Here is a 17,030-nt window from a genome sequence, read left to right on the forward strand (position 1 = left end):
ATAGAGAGCCCAGAAACAAAGTCTTGCACATGCAATCAATTGATTTTCAGCAAGGATGCCGAAACCATTCAATGGACAAAGGAGAGTCCTTTCAATAGATGGTGCTGGGGAAACTGGATATACACATTCAAAAGAACAGGCTGAACATGGTGGCTCATACTGTAATCTCAACACTTTGGGAGGCCGAGGCAAGAGGATCACTTGAAGCCAAGAGTTCCAGACAAGCCTGGGCAACATAGTGACATGCTGTATGTACAAAAAATATTTTTTAAAATTAGCTGGGCATGGTGGCATGTGCCTGTAGTCCCAGCCACTTGGGAGGCTGAGGTAGGAGAATCACTTGATCCTAGGAGATCAAGGCGACAGTGAGCTATGATCATGCCACTGCTCTGCAGCCTGGGCAACAGAGCAAGACTCTGTCTCTAATAATAATAATAATAAAAGTTGGATGTTTACCTAGCACCATATATAAAAATTAACTTAAAATGGATCAGATCCAAACATGATAGCTGAAACTCTAAAATTCTTAGTTTGCTTTAACTGTTTAGCTTTTTAGCTTATTGTGATATATTTAGTGTACTGTAATATGCTTATTAACTACTTATCTTTTTAACTTTTTGTAATATCATTGTTTAGCTTTTTAGCTTATTATAATATAAAAATTATAATATTACAATATTTTTAATAAAGCACATTTAGGTTAGATCTAAGAACCTATGTGATAATAAGAGAGGTTACTTGCTGCCTGGTAAAGATTCATTGTCATTACTTTCCACTAAAAAATATGAAATTCTAAGTTTTCTTTAGATCTCCAAGTCCATGAGCATAAACTCAGCTCTCATGCCCTCATGCTTCATTAACAACCACAAACGAATCCATTTTTGCAGGATTGAAGCCCTTTTTTTTTTTGAGATGTAGTCTCACCCTGTCACCCAGGCTGGAGTGCAGTGGCGCAATCTCGGCTCACTGCAAGCTCCGCCTCCCGGGTTCACGCCATTCTCCTGCCTCAGCCTCTCCGAGTAGCTGGGACTACAGGCGCCCGCCACCACGCCCGGCTAATTTTTTTGTAGTTTTAGTAGAGACGGGGTTTCACCGTGGTCTCGATCTCCTGACCTCGTGATCCGCCCGCCTCGGCCTCCCAAAGTGCTGGGATTACAAGCGTGAGCCACCGCGCCCGGCCGTGTCTTTCTTTTAATGAACCTGACTGACCCTCTGACTGGACCTTGGTGGTTACATATGCACAGAGATGAGCTTTTATCAGCCACAGAGTCTTAAAAAGGCCCTCCAGGATTTCTCTTTCTACAACATTCTGGAGAATAAAAATCTTCTCTGGAATGTTTGCTTAGAAATGTATCAATTCTTGCTTTTGACAATCTTCTGAGAGTTGAATTCAAATAAAAGTTTGGTTATGGTTATCTTGTGCTTTTCCTTTTTTTCATGGAATTCATTTTTTTGGTTGTCCCTTTTGACATCAGTCAAAAGAGGGATGTTAGAATATATTCTATTTTAGAATCATATTTGATTAGTAATAGTAGAATCTTCAACACTCTGTTGACTCAAGAATCTCCTGACATTGGGAGGTTTGTTCCCACTGTTTTGAATTTAGGTCTTTTTCAACTAGTATTTATGTTCAATAAACAACTTAACATAGCTGTTTTAACCTTCCTTATTATGCAAGAAAGCAAAGACCACAGCTCTCAACCTATATGGGATAGCCAACCTGGAGGCTTTTCTCAAGGTTATTTTAAAATCTTCAGCTTTAAAAATTTTATTTGCTGAATAATTAAATGCAGAATCTTATATGTCTATCACTTCCTGGTGGGATCTTCTCAAGGCAATTCATGAAGCAGTTTGCAGCAGAAGATAAATTAAATTTTTTTTGAAAACTGTGAGTTATAAGATAAAGAGCACACCACTGTCACACACAATTAGGAGAGACAAAGATGTTACCTGCTTTAAACTTGTATTTAACAATTCTCTTCTCCTTTTTTTTCCTTAGGGGAAGTGATTCAGTTAGACAAATTCTTAGTCGTAAAGCTCAGCGAAGACAGACGTCAGCCAGCTTTAGTTCAGTTGAACAATGTGGGAGTTAGGATGGTGATTACCGCACAGTTGAAAATTCATGTATAACTTTTGACTGTCCCAAAACTTAACTACTTATAGCCTACTGTTGACCAGAAGCCTAACCAATAACACAATTAACACATATTTTATATGCTCTGTGTATTATATACAGTATTCTTACAATAAAGTAAGCTAGAGAAAACAAAATGTTATTAAGAAAATCATAAGGGGGATGAGTGCAGTGGCTCACGCCTGTAATCCCAGCATTTTGGGAGGCTGAGGCAGGTGGATCACTTGAGGCCAGGAGTTCCAGACCAGCCTGGCCAACATGGTGAAACCCCGTCTCTACTAAAAGCATAAAAATTAGTGGGCATGGGTGCACACACTTACAATTCCAGCTACTCCGGAGGCTGAGGCAGGATAATTGCTTGAACCTGGGAGGCAGAGGCTGCAGTAAGTCAAGATCGCGCCACTGCACTCCAGCCTGAGAGACAGTGAGAGTCTGTCTCAAAAAAAAGAAAGGAAGGAAGAAAGGAAATACCTGGAGGGGGCACCTGGGCTTTGTATTATTTTGTTTTGAGAAAGAAAAGAAAAAAAGAAAAGAGAGAAGAAAAGAGAAATGAAATGAAATGAAAAGAAAATCATGAAGAGGAGAAAATACACTTACTATTAGTTAAGTAGAAGTGGACAATCATATAGGTCTTCATCCTCATCTTCACACTGAGGGGATGGAGGACGAGGAGGAGGAAGGGTTGGTCTTGCTGTCTCAGGGGTGGCAGACGTGGAAGAAAATCTGAGTATAAGTGAACCCATGCAGTTCAAACCTATGTTGTTCTGGGGCCAACTGCATTTTTAAAATAACTGCTTTGGAAGATCTGTGTGTATGTGTGTGTAAGATTTGAGAAATTAGTTAGAAGAAAAGAGGAATGAGGAGTAGAAAAATGCCAGCATTTCTGATGGTCAATTTTTTTTAATTATAGAGAGAATTCAGCCTTCACCAAAGTTGACTTAATTACTCATTTTCTCAGCAGAAAATTTCTAAGTGTGGGGTTTGACTGATTTTTACAGAAAGAGAATAGAAGTCTTTCAAAATCGTTGGTAAGAATGATTCACTCTTCTTGCTTTTGTTAAGAAATAATTGTGAATGTTAAATTACATTAATTTTGCTGCCTGAAATGAGTCTTGAATGCTTGCTATTTCTTTCTCAGCCAAAGGATATTTAAAATGATGCCAAAGGAACTCATTGATTTTAACTACAATATTCGTTGAAAACAAATAGGTATATCAAGGTTCCTTCACATGTCTTTTTCAAACGAAATGTCTTCCTGTGGGTGGATGCTTAACAGAATTACACTTAGGTGTTGCCAAACTTCAAAGAAAGGAAGGACTTACTCACCCTCTGGATAGAGAAAGGATTCATTTACCAGACCCGACTTGGTGATTGTAGATCTTTGACTGAATTGCCCTGGAGTCTAGATTTCTCTGATAAAGAAAGACTCATTCAAACTCAATAGATCACAAGAAAAAGAAAGAAAAATGGGGAGGAGAGAATGGGATCAATATTCTAAAAGTCTAGGATTCTAGTTCAGTTTAATTTTATAGTTATATGACGAAGAGAGGAAAAGCCTGGCTAGAAAGGTGGATGTTTGTCACTCAATTAATGTTTTTTTGTATTTACCCAATTCATGTTCTTGAAGGTGCTACATTTACTGAACTACAATAAGTGTAGAGAGAATGAACTATATTGATAATCCTATTTATTGACCAGATTTAATACTCAGGTTTGATTTTTGCATTTTTGGATGTGTTTTAAAGGTAGAAGATCTTAAATTCATATTCAAAATACCTTTTATCCTGCCTTTCACATAAGGAAAATTATCCAGAAATTGAAAGTGCTCCAGGCAAAGGTCTGGCTGTGATATTACTTCTGGAAGACACTTCTCACAAGAGGGAAGGTAAGTAAATTGCTCTGAGTGACTGCTTTTTATTCTTGAGGTTCCTGCTCCCCCCAATCCCCTGCCTGCGAAGTTATTAGATAAGTAAAATAAGGTTGAAGAAACATAAGGGATAGTGTTGGAAAGGAAATGAAGTTTTTAAAGAGCATCCAAAAAACGTGAGGGTGGGGGAAGAGATCTAGAACCCTATATGGTGAGGGAGGTTGATGGGGGAAGAGGGTTTGAAATTGGATATTTCCCCTATTCCAATTCATTTGCCTTGGATACAGCTGGAGGCGGCACCTGGGCTATGTTTTATTTTGTTTTGGCATGAATTGGACAGGTACTTCCTTCTCCATTAGCTCCCTCCCTAAGTTATAGTTCCTCCATCAGCTTGGGTTCTATTAATGTACTAAATTCCTGGGCAGTTGTCCAGTTCCCCCCATTGCAGGGACATCTCTAGTTACATCTACAGTGATAGCCCCTTGAGGTTTCTATAGTCCTGTTGCTATGGAAACACCATTTTGGCAGGATCTAAAAACCCTAGGAAAAATGCCTAAAGGTTTGAAACTTTGCTTCAGATCCAAAATAAACCTTCCCTTGGCATAACCCATTTACGTTTTTTTAATTAATTAATTTATGCTTTAAATAACAAATTATATTAGATAAAAATAAAGTCTCTCTTATCCAAAAGCTGGAAGAAAACAATACTTTGAGGGCTTTTTTTTTCTATTTGAGCAATTTTTATAAACTTTAGAGAAGCTGGATTTAAGAAATCCTCTAGATTTCCAATTCTGAGAATTTTCTTAGAAGGGACATTCAGCTCTCAGACAAAATGAGATGCTCTTACATAGCTGCAAGAAAGTAAAGAGAAAATTAAATGCAAAGTAAGAAGGAAGGAAATAATGGAGATTAGGGCAGAAACAGTACAAAATTATAAAGCAGTTGATAGATAGGTATTGCTAGTTTTTTCACTTGGGGTATTTATGCTCCCTGTTCCTGTAAACTTAGGTACTGTCAGACACAGGTCCCTGTTCCTGGGGAGAATGCACCAGGGAATACAAGAAAGCAGTGGTCCACAACCTTTTTGGCACCAGAGACTGGTTTCATGAAGACAATTTTTCGGTGAACCGAGGGTCGGAGATGAGGGAGATAGTTTCAGGATGATTCAAGCACATTACATTGGTTGTGTACTTTATTTCTATTAGTATTACACTGTAATATATAGTGAAATAATTATGCAACTCACCAAAATATAGAATCAGTGGGGGGGCCCTAAGCTTGTTTTCCTGCAACTAGTTGGCCCCATCTGGAGGTGATGGGAGATAGTGACCAATCATCAGGCATTAGATTCTCATAAGGAGTGTGCAACCTAGATCCCTCACATGTGCAGTTCACAGTAAGGTTCACACTCCTGTGAGAACCTAATGCCCCCGCTGATCTGACAGGAGGCGGAGCTCACGTGAGCAATGCAGAGCGGCTGTAAGTACAGATGAAGCTTCGCTTGCTCACCTGTCGCTCACCTCGTACTGTGTGGCCTCGTTCCTAACAGGACCAGGGGTTGAGAACTCCTGCAATAAAGTTTCCAGTCAACTTGAAACTATCAGTACCACCTGCTCATTTGGGGCTCCCTGTATTAGTGGATCAACCAACAGTGAGGAAATTTACTATAATAGTAAGAGTAACTGTTAGTGATTATGTCAGAGGCATGTGAACAAGAGTAATCCATCTAGAATAGGAGCTGGGTGAAATGAGGCTGAGGCCTACTGGGCTGCATTCCCAGACAGTTAAGGCATTCTACATCACAGGATGAGATAGGAGGTCAGTAAAAGATACAGGTCATAAAGACCTTGCTGACAAAACAGGTTGCAGTAAGGAAGCCAGCAGAATCCTACCAAAACCAAAACGGCGATGAGAGTGACCTCTGGTCATCCTCACTGCTACACTCCCACCAGCGCCATGACAGCTTACAAATGCCATGGCAATGACAGGACATTACCCCATATGGTCTAAAAAGGGGACCATGAATAATCCAAGCCTTGTTTAGCATATCATCAAGAAATAACCATGAAAATGGGCAACCAGCAGCAATGGGGCTGCTCTGTCTACGGAGTAGCCATTCTTTTATTCCTTTACTTTCTTAATAAACTTGCTTTTTCTTTGCACTGTGGACTCTCCCTGAATTCTTTCTTGCACAAGATCCAAGAACCCTCTCTTGGGGTCTGGATTAGGACTCCTTTCCTGTAACAATTACCATGAGGAGTTAGGTGTGCTGCTGCATGGTGAGGAGAGAAGGAACACAGCTACAAATTCAGATTTCTTGGAGCATCTCTTGGTGCTTCTTGATGCCTGGTAACAATGGTCACCAGGCAACTAGAGGATACACAGCCTAACAGGGACAAAGCAGTGAACATTCAGACCCTTCACTGAAGACCTAAGTTGCGCCTCCCAGGGTTGGGTTGATGTAGATCAACCCAAGTGCTGCTTGGAGCTGAGGAGGATCAGGATTGGATGCTGGAGAGCAGAGATGAAGAATACCAACTATGGCCTCGGGGCCAGCAGGGTTTGGAGCTTCTTCCACTTATTATTTTGTATTAAGTCTTTGTGGTATTTTGGCTGGCTACCACCATGAAGGGACCTGGGGAGAGATGGGTGTTAAGAGGAAAGGAGGGCATTTGAGGAGCGCAAGGGGCCAACCGTTAATGGACATCACACGTGTGCTATTTCAGATGCACTCAGCCCCATCTCTGACCCCAGTCACTGCTGCAGAGACCCATTCCAAGGAGGTGTTGATTGGTTTTGCAGAGTCTTGCTTCTGGTCCACACTGCATTCCTCTTTCTCCTGCCCTGGGCTCCTTTGATGTGATGGCTTGAGCCCCTTTATGGGAATGCTCTCAGTACTCAAGTGTGTATAACCTGGAAGTGGAGATGGGGAGATAATGCTGGCAGGGCCAGTGTTGAACACAGGGACAAGAGCTTGTAGATAAAGCCTCTTCCTTTCCCAGGTAAACTACCCTGCGGCATATTTCTTGAGCCTCATCAGAAGGTCCTGTGTTATGGTGTTCCCATAGTCCTGGTCAACTCAGTAAAAACACAGATGGTATTGACTTTCTTCCTTCTCTGTTTCAGTTTGCCGGCCCTTCACTTCTGCTCCCTGGGATCACCTCCCAAATGACTTGCTGTCACCCTGTCCTTTGTCTTCCCAGCTGCTTTGAAGGAAACCCAGTCTAGGATACTGATCTTCATAACAGAGCATTAATTTCCTCTGGCCACCCAGAGCGGCATTCATTCTTAACTTCCTTTAGACATGCTTCAGTGCAATTTGGAGTTAGTATACTTGAATAAGCCAATTCTACTTTGGAGAATTAAGTTTGGCACTTTTCCCCGGAGAGGACTTTCTTCTTTGCTGACCTCATTGCTAATGGCCTCATTTATGTCTCTAGTTCTTGTTCTTTTGGGAGTTTGAAATAACACAACCAACTTCTTTAAAACAAACAAACAAAGATCTAGCTGGTCTTTTCACATTAACCTTGTTCAGAAGGTACCTGGTCAATATCCAGGATTTAGCAATTAACTAGTATATTCTATCTAGTGGTCCCCTTTACCCTTTAGTTGATGCATTTATTTTCTTTACTGTTTCACAGAGTCTTTGCAACCTTGTTTTCTTCCCTTTAAATGACCGACTATTTTCTTTGGCATGGCCCCAGAGAACAGCAACAGTTAAACTTATTGCTATGTGAAAGAGCTGCGTTTGTTTAGAAGTTGCTCAGAAGGCCGTGAGAGCAAGCGACCTGGATGATAGAAAGTAGCCCCGGGAAACTCACAAGTATTTTTTTTCCTGTCTTTCTGCCAGGATGCTGGTTCTTCCTCGGCTAATAGTCACTTGCAATAGGGTCAAGATTTATGCCAGCTGGAATCTCACAGGCTATCAGTCACATTGCTTTCTTATAAGCAATTGCTTACCCTTACAAGAAAAGGAGCAGGAACATTGAAAGGAAAATGACATATTTAGCTTAGGGTTCTGAATGACAAATGGCTCTTGATAACCTTCCCGGGTCAATCCTGGGAGAGTAGACAAAAGCAAGGAAAACAAATTTACTATAGACATTGACATTCATCCTACTTGAAGAGAGAACCAGTCTGCGTGAAAAACAGAGTAAACTGCAAAAGAATCCAGCAACTGCCCTGAACTGACGCATAAAGAGAAATTAGAAATCGAAAGTTGGAAATTAGGAAGCTCAAGAGTGAATCTGAGGACTGATGTGCTCCACACATTACCTTCAAGACTGTTTAGTTTAAACAAAGGATAGCTCACTTCATTAAATGGTGAGTGACTGTGGTTTCAAAGTCACAACAAAGTTGTAAATATAGATTTCTCAAGTTGAAAGAATCGCAAGATTCCACAACATTGACCTCAGGTTGGGGGATAGGTTCAGAAAAAGGGGTAAAATTTGCTCCGCTTTATTTTATTTTTTTAAGTTCCGGGGTACATATGCAGGTTTGTTATATAGGTAAGCATGTGCCATGGTGGTGTGCTGCAACTATCAACCCATCACCTAGGTATCAATCCCAGCATGCATTAGCTCTTTACCCTAATGCTCTCCCCACCCCACCCTCCCCCGACAGGCCCCAGTGCGTGTTGTTCCCGTCCCTGTGTCCATGTGTTCTTATTGCTCAGCTCCCACTTGTAAGTGAGAACACGCAGTGTTTGGTTTTGTTTTGTTTTGTTTTTTGAGACGGAGTCTCGCTCTGTCGCCCAGGCTAGAGGGCAGTGGCACAATCTCAGCTCACTGCAAGCTCCGCCTCCCGAGTTCACACCATTCTCCTGCCTCAGCCTCCCAAGTAGCTGGGACTACAGGCGCCCGCCACCACGCCCGGCTAATTTTTTGTATTTTTAGAGACAGGGTTTCACCGTGTTAGCCAGGATGGTCTCGATCTCCTGACCCTGTGATCCACCCGCCTCGGCCTCCCAAAGTGCTCGGATTACAGGGGTGAGTCACCGCACCCGGCCGGTGTTTGGTTTTCTGTTTCTGCATTAGTTTGCTGGGGATAATGGCTTCCAGCCTCATCTATGTCCCTGCAAAGGACACGATCCCATTCCTTCCTATGGCTGCATATTATTCCATGGCACATATGTATCACATTTTCTTTATCCAGTCTATCATTGATGGACCCTTGGGTTGATTCCTTGTCTTTGCTATTGTGTATAGTGCTGCATGTATCTTTATAATAGAATGATTTATATTCCTTTGAATATATATACAGTAATGGGATTGCTGGGTCAAAATTTGCTCCACTTTCACTTTACCATCAAAATTAGAATGTTCTCAGAGCATCACAAGTAATATATAAGAACATTTCTAAATATGGAAGGACATTTGGTGTTTACCTCATCTGCATGCATCTCATAAGAATTAAGAAAAACAACGGGAAACTCAGGAGCCTTCGAGTGGGGTTTAAAAATGGCAGGATTTACTTTGAGAATCCCCTTATTAAGACTTAACTTCAACAACGCACTGCTATTCTCGTTGTATTAGCACAGGTTTCTGCCTCCTATATTTTTTTTCCTTATGAAATATTTCTTTTACTTCCAGGATAATCTTTGGATTCTGCTTCATTAGTAGTCAATCTCAATGAATCTGTTCCACATATTACCTTCAAGATCAATTTACTTTTTCTTCTCCAGGACACAGGTAATAACATATCCGACTTGTACTCAGCCTGATTTCAGCCTTAAGTACTTCTTTTGTTAATTTATTTTATTTTTATTCACCATATTCCAACCCATGAGAAGGGATAATCAATATGATTTTACCTTAAGATATTTTTAAAGTTTTAAATAAGCCCAATAGAGAGTGACCTTCAAAAAGACTTTTATCTTATGGAGACCAGAATTTAAGAAGCAAGACAACGTGAAATTTCCCAGGTTCAATTCCCTCATCATGTTATACAGGAAGAAAACTAATGACTGAGTTATCATTAGGGTCAGCAAGGACCTCTATAGGAAACATACATTGCAATTTTAGAGACCAAATACTATAAAAATCTTCTTTCTTTCTCATTTCATCAGCGCAATGGTCCTTTGGCCATTAAAACTTCAAAGATGTAATCATTATTTTAAAAATACGTTTGGTTAGTTAAGTCAAACAGTGATTTAATTCAATGACAAATTCAGTTGAATTATTTTCCATTGTATAAATAAAATAGCTGGCTGATTGACAGAACTTTTCATTTTTCAACTGGAAATACAGGCATCATATATAGATACAAAGCTGGAATCGAATGACCTGATGATTACTTTTTGAAGATTATGAACATTTCATTCTTTCCACTTAAATTCACTAAAACAAAAAAGTCTTACATGCAACTGCTATCACACACCTGTCACTTTAATGCTACAGAAATTGTCAGTATTTTCTGTACCTCAAATTACGTTCTTTCTGACTAGAATGCACTTTCTTGGAGTACAAAGAATATTTCCTTAATGGTTTATATTGTTTTATGAATTCTTCTCTTCTACTCATATATCCTTCCATTTTTACTGTTTTTTTTCTCTGTTTTACATTTTCAGTGTTTAGAAAAACCAAATAGAAAAGCCACCAAGCTTACCATTTCAACCAAGGATAAATATAAGAACATCCCAGCAGTGACTGTGAAGATCCAGTCTTGAACACATGGATCAGCTGACACGGAAAGGCCAATGTATAATCCTATGAAGGCAGTTAGGGAGCTTATAAAATTCATCAGGATGGCAGTCTTCATAGAAAGTCCAGAGCTTAAGAGCACAGCAAAGTCTCCTGAAGTTTAAGAGGAAAGGGAGACATAATTACCATTTAATGGAAGATGCCTTTGCTAAAGTAACGCACTATTAGCTATTTCGAACGTCAGCACTGGAACCAATTTTGTAGGTAGAGTTGAGTGATCAGTAAATAAAATGCTTTCCGATATTTCTCTAGAATTCATAGCCCATTCATCTTACTATTAGGAAGCTGCATTTCAAGAGTTCCATTCCTTTGGCTGCTCCTAAAGACTGTAACTACAGAGAGATCAGTGACATATTCTTGAGTTCTTGATATCTTGTGACATTTCCAACTTAGATAAATGCAAAACAGTCACTCACTGTCCCAGCGTTTCTAAATCTTTGGGCCTGGAAATTTGCCAGGTGAAATCATGACACTCTATGGGCTTTTATTATTTACTTATGCAGAAACTGCTGTGGGGAGAGAAAACTACTTAATATGAGATTTTTAAAGCATTGCAAAAGTTGGTTAGGAAACAAATTTTTCCCTTTAGAAAATGATTATAGGAAAATGATCTCATTCTCTCCATGCCTTCCCTCCAAGAGAAGATTGACCTGTTAGTAAATCTGAGAACATCTACTTCTTAGTTTGGGGGATTGAGACTAAAATTCAATAGACAGCTTGGGGACCCAGTTTTCTAGTTCCATTGCATAATTGTTCCCACGAACGGGGCTTGAAACATCTCCGCTGGCCTGCTGCAGACTGTCACACTGCCCTGTGGTTTTGGGTTGAGGACTGGGGGCTACATCACTGTTATAGCAGCAAAACTCAGGACCATAGATAGGGGATGGCTTCCAGACCAGGTGCATTTTAATGCGCTCAGGAAGGACCTTGGATAAACTGCTCCAAGAAGGATAGGTCAGTAATGAGTCAGCGTCAGGACTTTGAGCAACGGACTCCAAGCACAAGAGGACAAGAATTTCCTGGGGCAATGTAGGTGCGAAAGTGGAAGCAGAGAGACCGTGAAGAGCGCTCTCCCTTGGGAGCCTATGCCAGACCAGCCTCTACTATTTCTGGGTCTGTTTCAGAAACGTCTGTTCTAACCCATCTTGCGTCCTGGGAGGCAAAGAACAGAGCTATATTGTTCTCACTTATTTGTGGGATCTAAAAATCAAAACAATTGAATTCATGGAGTTAGAGAATAGAAGAAGGTTACCAGAGGCTGGGAAGGGTAGTGGGGTGGTAGGGGAAGGTGCAGGTGAGGTAAAGATGGTTAATCACTACAAAAAAAAATAGAAAGAATGAATAAGACCTAGTATTTGATAGCACAACAGGGTGACTACAGTCATAATTGTTAGGTAACAAGAGCACCCTAATGGCGCTGGTTCCGGGTTCTTCTTCCTCAATGTAAACCCGCCAAAGGAAAAACCAATCAGAGAGAGGTGTTTTCCCGCCTCGCTCTAAGCCCCACCCCAACCCACGCAGCCCTCCTGGGCATAAAAGAAGCAAACCCCCACCGCTCTCTCTCTCTCTGTCTCCTGCCCAGCCTAGCCTGCTGACTCCAGTAAAGATCTCTTGGCCAAACTGGTGTAGCGTGGTCTGAGTCTGAGCCTACAGAGTCACTCTTTCAATAATAATTTAATTTGTACATTTAAAAATAACTAAAAGAGTATAATTGGATAGTTTGTAACACAAACAATAAATGCTTGAGGGGATGGATACCCAATTTTGCATGATATGATTCTTACGCATTACATACCTGTATCAAAACATCTCATGTACTCCATTAATACATACAACCACTATGTACCCACAAAAATTAAAAGAAAAAAAGTTACAGGGCAACTAAGATTATCCAGAAAAAGAGATTTATGAGCATCTGCCACCACACACCTGTCATTTCAATGCCAGGCTTGGCTTTAAACATTTTGTATAAGTCAGGTTGATGAATCCACGGTTTGGCCTTTTGTTTTTGTTTTTGACATGGAGTCTCACACTGTTGCCCAGGCTGGAGTGCAATGGTGCAATCTCAGCTCACTGCAACCTCCACCTCATGGGTTCAAGTGATTCTCCCACCTCAGCCTCCCAAGTAGCTGGGGTTACAGGCCTGGGCCACCACACCTGTCTACGTTTTTGTTTTTAGTAGAGACGGGGTTTTACCTGTTGGTCAGGCTGGTCTTGAACTCCTGTCCTCAGGTGATCCACCTGCCTCGGCCTCCCAAAGTGCTGGGATTACAGGTGTGAGCCACCGTGCCCGGCCGGTTTTAATTTAAATGTTATTTTATCTTACTGGCCCATTTGCTGACATGATGGATAAAGTTCCCCTCCTAATATTTTTCTCACATTTAATATGCAGATTTTAAAGTCCTTGTCAAAATTCTTTAAAATATTTCTCTGAATGACTCTCTCCCACATGGAATTCTCTGGAATCCAAATAGAGTCATTTCTGGCCCTGGGAAACATCATAAAGAGTTTAACTGCGTTTTATTCCAAGGTACAGCAGTTATTTTTCTAGTCCTCCTCTTCTTATGGTTTAAATAAATTATAAAAGGAAAGTATTCATCTTTAAATCATAGGTTAGAAAAAGAATCCTAGTAAACCATAGCTGGAAAGATGTTCTTTCTTTCTCAACAGGCCAGAAACAGTAATTCCATTGTTGAACTTACCCATTTCATGTGGGATTTCATGACACAAGATAGCAATCGTGGTGGTCACTCCTGACTCGGATGATGATGAGAAGGCTGCTCCTATGGCTAGGCCATCTGCAAAATTATGCAGGCTGTCCCCAACCAGAATCATGATTGCTAACAAGCTAATGGCTTTACCTAAGGAACCAAATAAACACAGAAGAAGCATTAACAGAGCACTACATATTTCACCAAATCCTTCAAAACCAACCAACCTTCTCATCTACCCTTGACATTCTTATATTCCATCTGATTAAATAACATCACTTTATTTCAGCAAAAGTCAGGACTAGAGATTCAAGTGTGACAACCAACATACTTAAACATATGGTCACTGTTTTGCTAACTGGTCTAATGAGATAAATTACATGCTGGCATTCATTATTTTAACATCTTATGCAGTTATGCCAAAACAAGAAAGTAAAACCCATGTTATAGCCTCCCCAAATACCACCGATGACCTTCCCATCTGTCTTTTGTAATGCATTTAAAAATAATTTAAGAAACTTGCTATAAATATTTGTGTCTCCCCAAAATTCATACGTTTCTACTTATTCCCCTAGTGTGGTGGTATTAGGAGGTAGGGCCTTTGGGATGGAATTAATACCCTTATAAAAGAGATGCCAAGGAATTCCCTTGCCCCCTCTGCCACTTCCCACTGTAGGAAGGCGCCATCTACAACCAGAAAGTTGGCTCTTGTCTTGCACCTTCATCTTGAACTTCAAGGCTCAAAGACCACAAGAAAGAAATTTTTGTTGTTGATAAGCCATCCAGTCCATGGTAGTTTGTTGTAGCAGACTGAGTGGGCCAAGACAAACTTCCCAGTGGAATGTCACTAAAATGGAGTGTATTTCCCAAAGCTGTTTGAGTCAGACTGTTCTGTGTCAATCTAGGGCAGGGTGCTTTCTGTCATTGTGTGATTGTTTTGGTTCCCTTCTGGCGAGTGCTAGTGACTTCCCTGAAGCACCCCATTCACTCCCCACTGTGACTTCAACAGAACCACGACCAACGTTTCCGGCCCCAAAGTTAGCTTTGGAATAATTACTCAAAGTTTTTGTCTTTCTGCAAGATAACTTTCAGCACTAGACCAGTTAGATGTTGAACAAAATAAAGAGAAGCTTCTGTCTTCATGGAATTCGATTGCATAATATATATTATCTGGTCAGGAGAGAGCCAGTGAAATCATTTTGATCATAATTAGGTTCAGCTTTTTAATGGACAGAATTTCTGTTCTGAAAATTCTAAATTGTATGTCAGCATAACTCAATTGTAGAGTTGAACGACTCAAAAACATGAAAATTATTTTGAGCATAGTACTTATTTTGGTAGTAATCTGCCTAGGTAGACCATTTGATAAGAATAGTCATTAATCAATTCTCATAGTCTAAACTTTCATTAATTATTCATTTGCATATATACTGTGTGACAGGGGTAAGTAGTAGTTACTGTTACTGTTAGAACTGAATGCATAATGCTTCCTTTTTTTGAGATGGAGTCCTGCTTTGTTGCCCAGGCTGGAGTGCAGTAGCATGATCTAGGCTCACTACAACCTCCACCTCTCTGGTTCAAGCAATTCTGTCTCAGCCTCCCAAGTTGCTGGGACTACAGGCACTTGCCACCATGCCTGCCTAGTTTTTTTGTATTTTTAGCAGAGACGGGGTTTCACCATATGGTCAGGCTGGTCTCAAACTCTTGACCTCCGGTAATCCACCCACCTCGGCCTCCCAAAGTGCTGGGATTACAGACATTAGCCACTGCACCTGGCCTAATGCTAATAATTGTGCTCAATAAAAATTCTAATTATTCTAATTGTGCTCAATAAAAATTGTAATAATTCTAATAATTGTGCTCAATAAAAGTAGAAAGAGGATACTTCCTGGTTTCTAACTGTTACATGGCCTAAGACTACAAGACAGATTGCATTATAATGTGGTTTGCCATCTCATTTGGGGAATATGATTTGATTCATATCATATCCCACACTGTGAGATAAATAACTTCAGTGAATAGCAGATATAACCCAAATTACCATCTAGGAGATAGCTCCATTTACTGTGTTTCAAAGATGGCCTGTGTATTTTACTTCTAAAAATCATGGGTATTTAGAAATATCGCTGTAGGACTAACTTACATCCTTCTTGTGGTTCACTAACTTATTTTAGTCCCTGCTAAAAAGGGAAAGATTTCAGGCAACAGCCATAAGAACAAAGAATAAATACTGAATTATTGAATTCACGGAGTTCTTATTGACATTGCCTGGAAACTCTCAGAATCCAATAATGCTACCAGATCATTTAACTGCTCCTGCCAATTTTCAAAGATAAAGCTCTTCTTTGTGAAAGGAAATTTAAAAAAACTTAGTGATACATTTGACAACACTGCAACATGCAAATAAACTTGTAATTTCCACATGCCTACATGTAGCCTTGATATTAATAGCATATATTCCAAAGGAGGATTTTTAGCTAATATTACACTCTGCTAGAAACCAATGTGGCCTATTTTTGCTATTATTTTGTTATCTCTGATCATGGGTTTCTAAATGTCAGATCGTGGATAGGTAACGAGCCACAGGCAAATATAAACATTTGCATGTAAGCCATAAAGAACACACTGTGTATATTTCTTAAAGTAATTTAAGCATTATTTAGCGGGAGGCTGAGGCAGGAGAATCGCTTAAACCCAGGAGGCGGAGGTTGCAGTGAACCAAGATTGTCCCACTGTACTCCAGCCTGGGCAACAGAGCGAGTTTCCATCTGAAAAAAAAAAAATTATTTAGTGGAAGATAAGACAGATATTCACTGGTAATTTAATGTACTCATTACAGAATTACCTATAATATTTTACCTCTATTCATGTACTTAGCAGTCATATTCAGTTCCATGTTTCTGAACTATCAGAGGTTTTCCATGGTAAAACATGGGGGCTGAAAGTTGTATCATTGTGCTTTTTTAAAATTTAAATCAGACTGTGGATTGAATTTTTGCATCTTGTCTTTTGAAACACAAGTTGAGTTCCACGGATGAGGTAATACAAAATGAGTCATCAAATATTTGAAGCTTAATTCAACATGTCCCTGGCAAAGGGGCTGTTGAGTAATGTAATATGGATATGTTCACTATTCATTCTGCATACCAAGCTTGACAGGAAGTAAGCAGGTAGGTAGGAGGCCTATAAATGTTTGAAGAAGACCATCCTTACTCCCTAATCTAGCATCTTCTTTCAGCTCCTGATTTGACTGGGCATATCCTTCTTTCAAGACCACAACCAAAGAGAAAAAAAAGTCTACTGCAGACCTACCATGTGCCCAGCATTCTAAAATTACTCTTGGAACTAAAAGTTTAGAAGGAAAAATATTACTAGCAATGCTCTGAAAGCATAAATGGACAAAATATGTTATTACATATTTTGAATCAAATATATAAATTACATGAGTTAATGTATCTAAAACATTTAGAACAGTAGTTGTTATAATGGTGTTTGTTTTCAGTAGTATTTCTATCCCTGACTACATCCCAAGCTAAGGATAAAGACCATGCTTATTTTATTCTGCACTGATAAAGACCATGCTTATTTTATTCTTCATTGCATAAAACATGCCTGAA

At 39.9% G+C, this 17,030-nt stretch overlaps 1 protein-coding gene across 4 annotated transcripts in view; it reads right to left on the minus strand.

Annotated features, from left to right (window-relative positions):
* The window catches only part of SLC39A12 (solute carrier family 39 member 12), an 83,161-nt gene that overhangs the window by 20,681 nt on the left and 45,450 nt on the right, over positions 1-17,030 (minus strand). For all 4 annotated transcript variants that reach the window (XM_030819235.1, XM_003257691.3, XM_012499338.2 and 1 more), the window contains 2 exons: positions 13,405-13,563; positions 10,608-10,795 (listed from right to left, as the gene is read on the minus strand). In XM_030819235.1, coding sequence (XP_030675095.1) covers positions 10,608-10,795; positions 13,405-13,563 — 347 coding nt within the window. The remainder of the gene's footprint in view (positions 1-10,607; positions 10,796-13,404; positions 13,564-17,030) is intronic.

Source organism: Nomascus leucogenys, chromosome 9, assembly GCF_006542625.1.
Source record: "Nomascus leucogenys isolate Asia chromosome 9, Asia_NLE_v1, whole genome shotgun sequence".
Lineage (NCBI taxonomy): Eukaryota > Metazoa > Chordata > Mammalia > Primates > Hylobatidae > Nomascus > Nomascus leucogenys.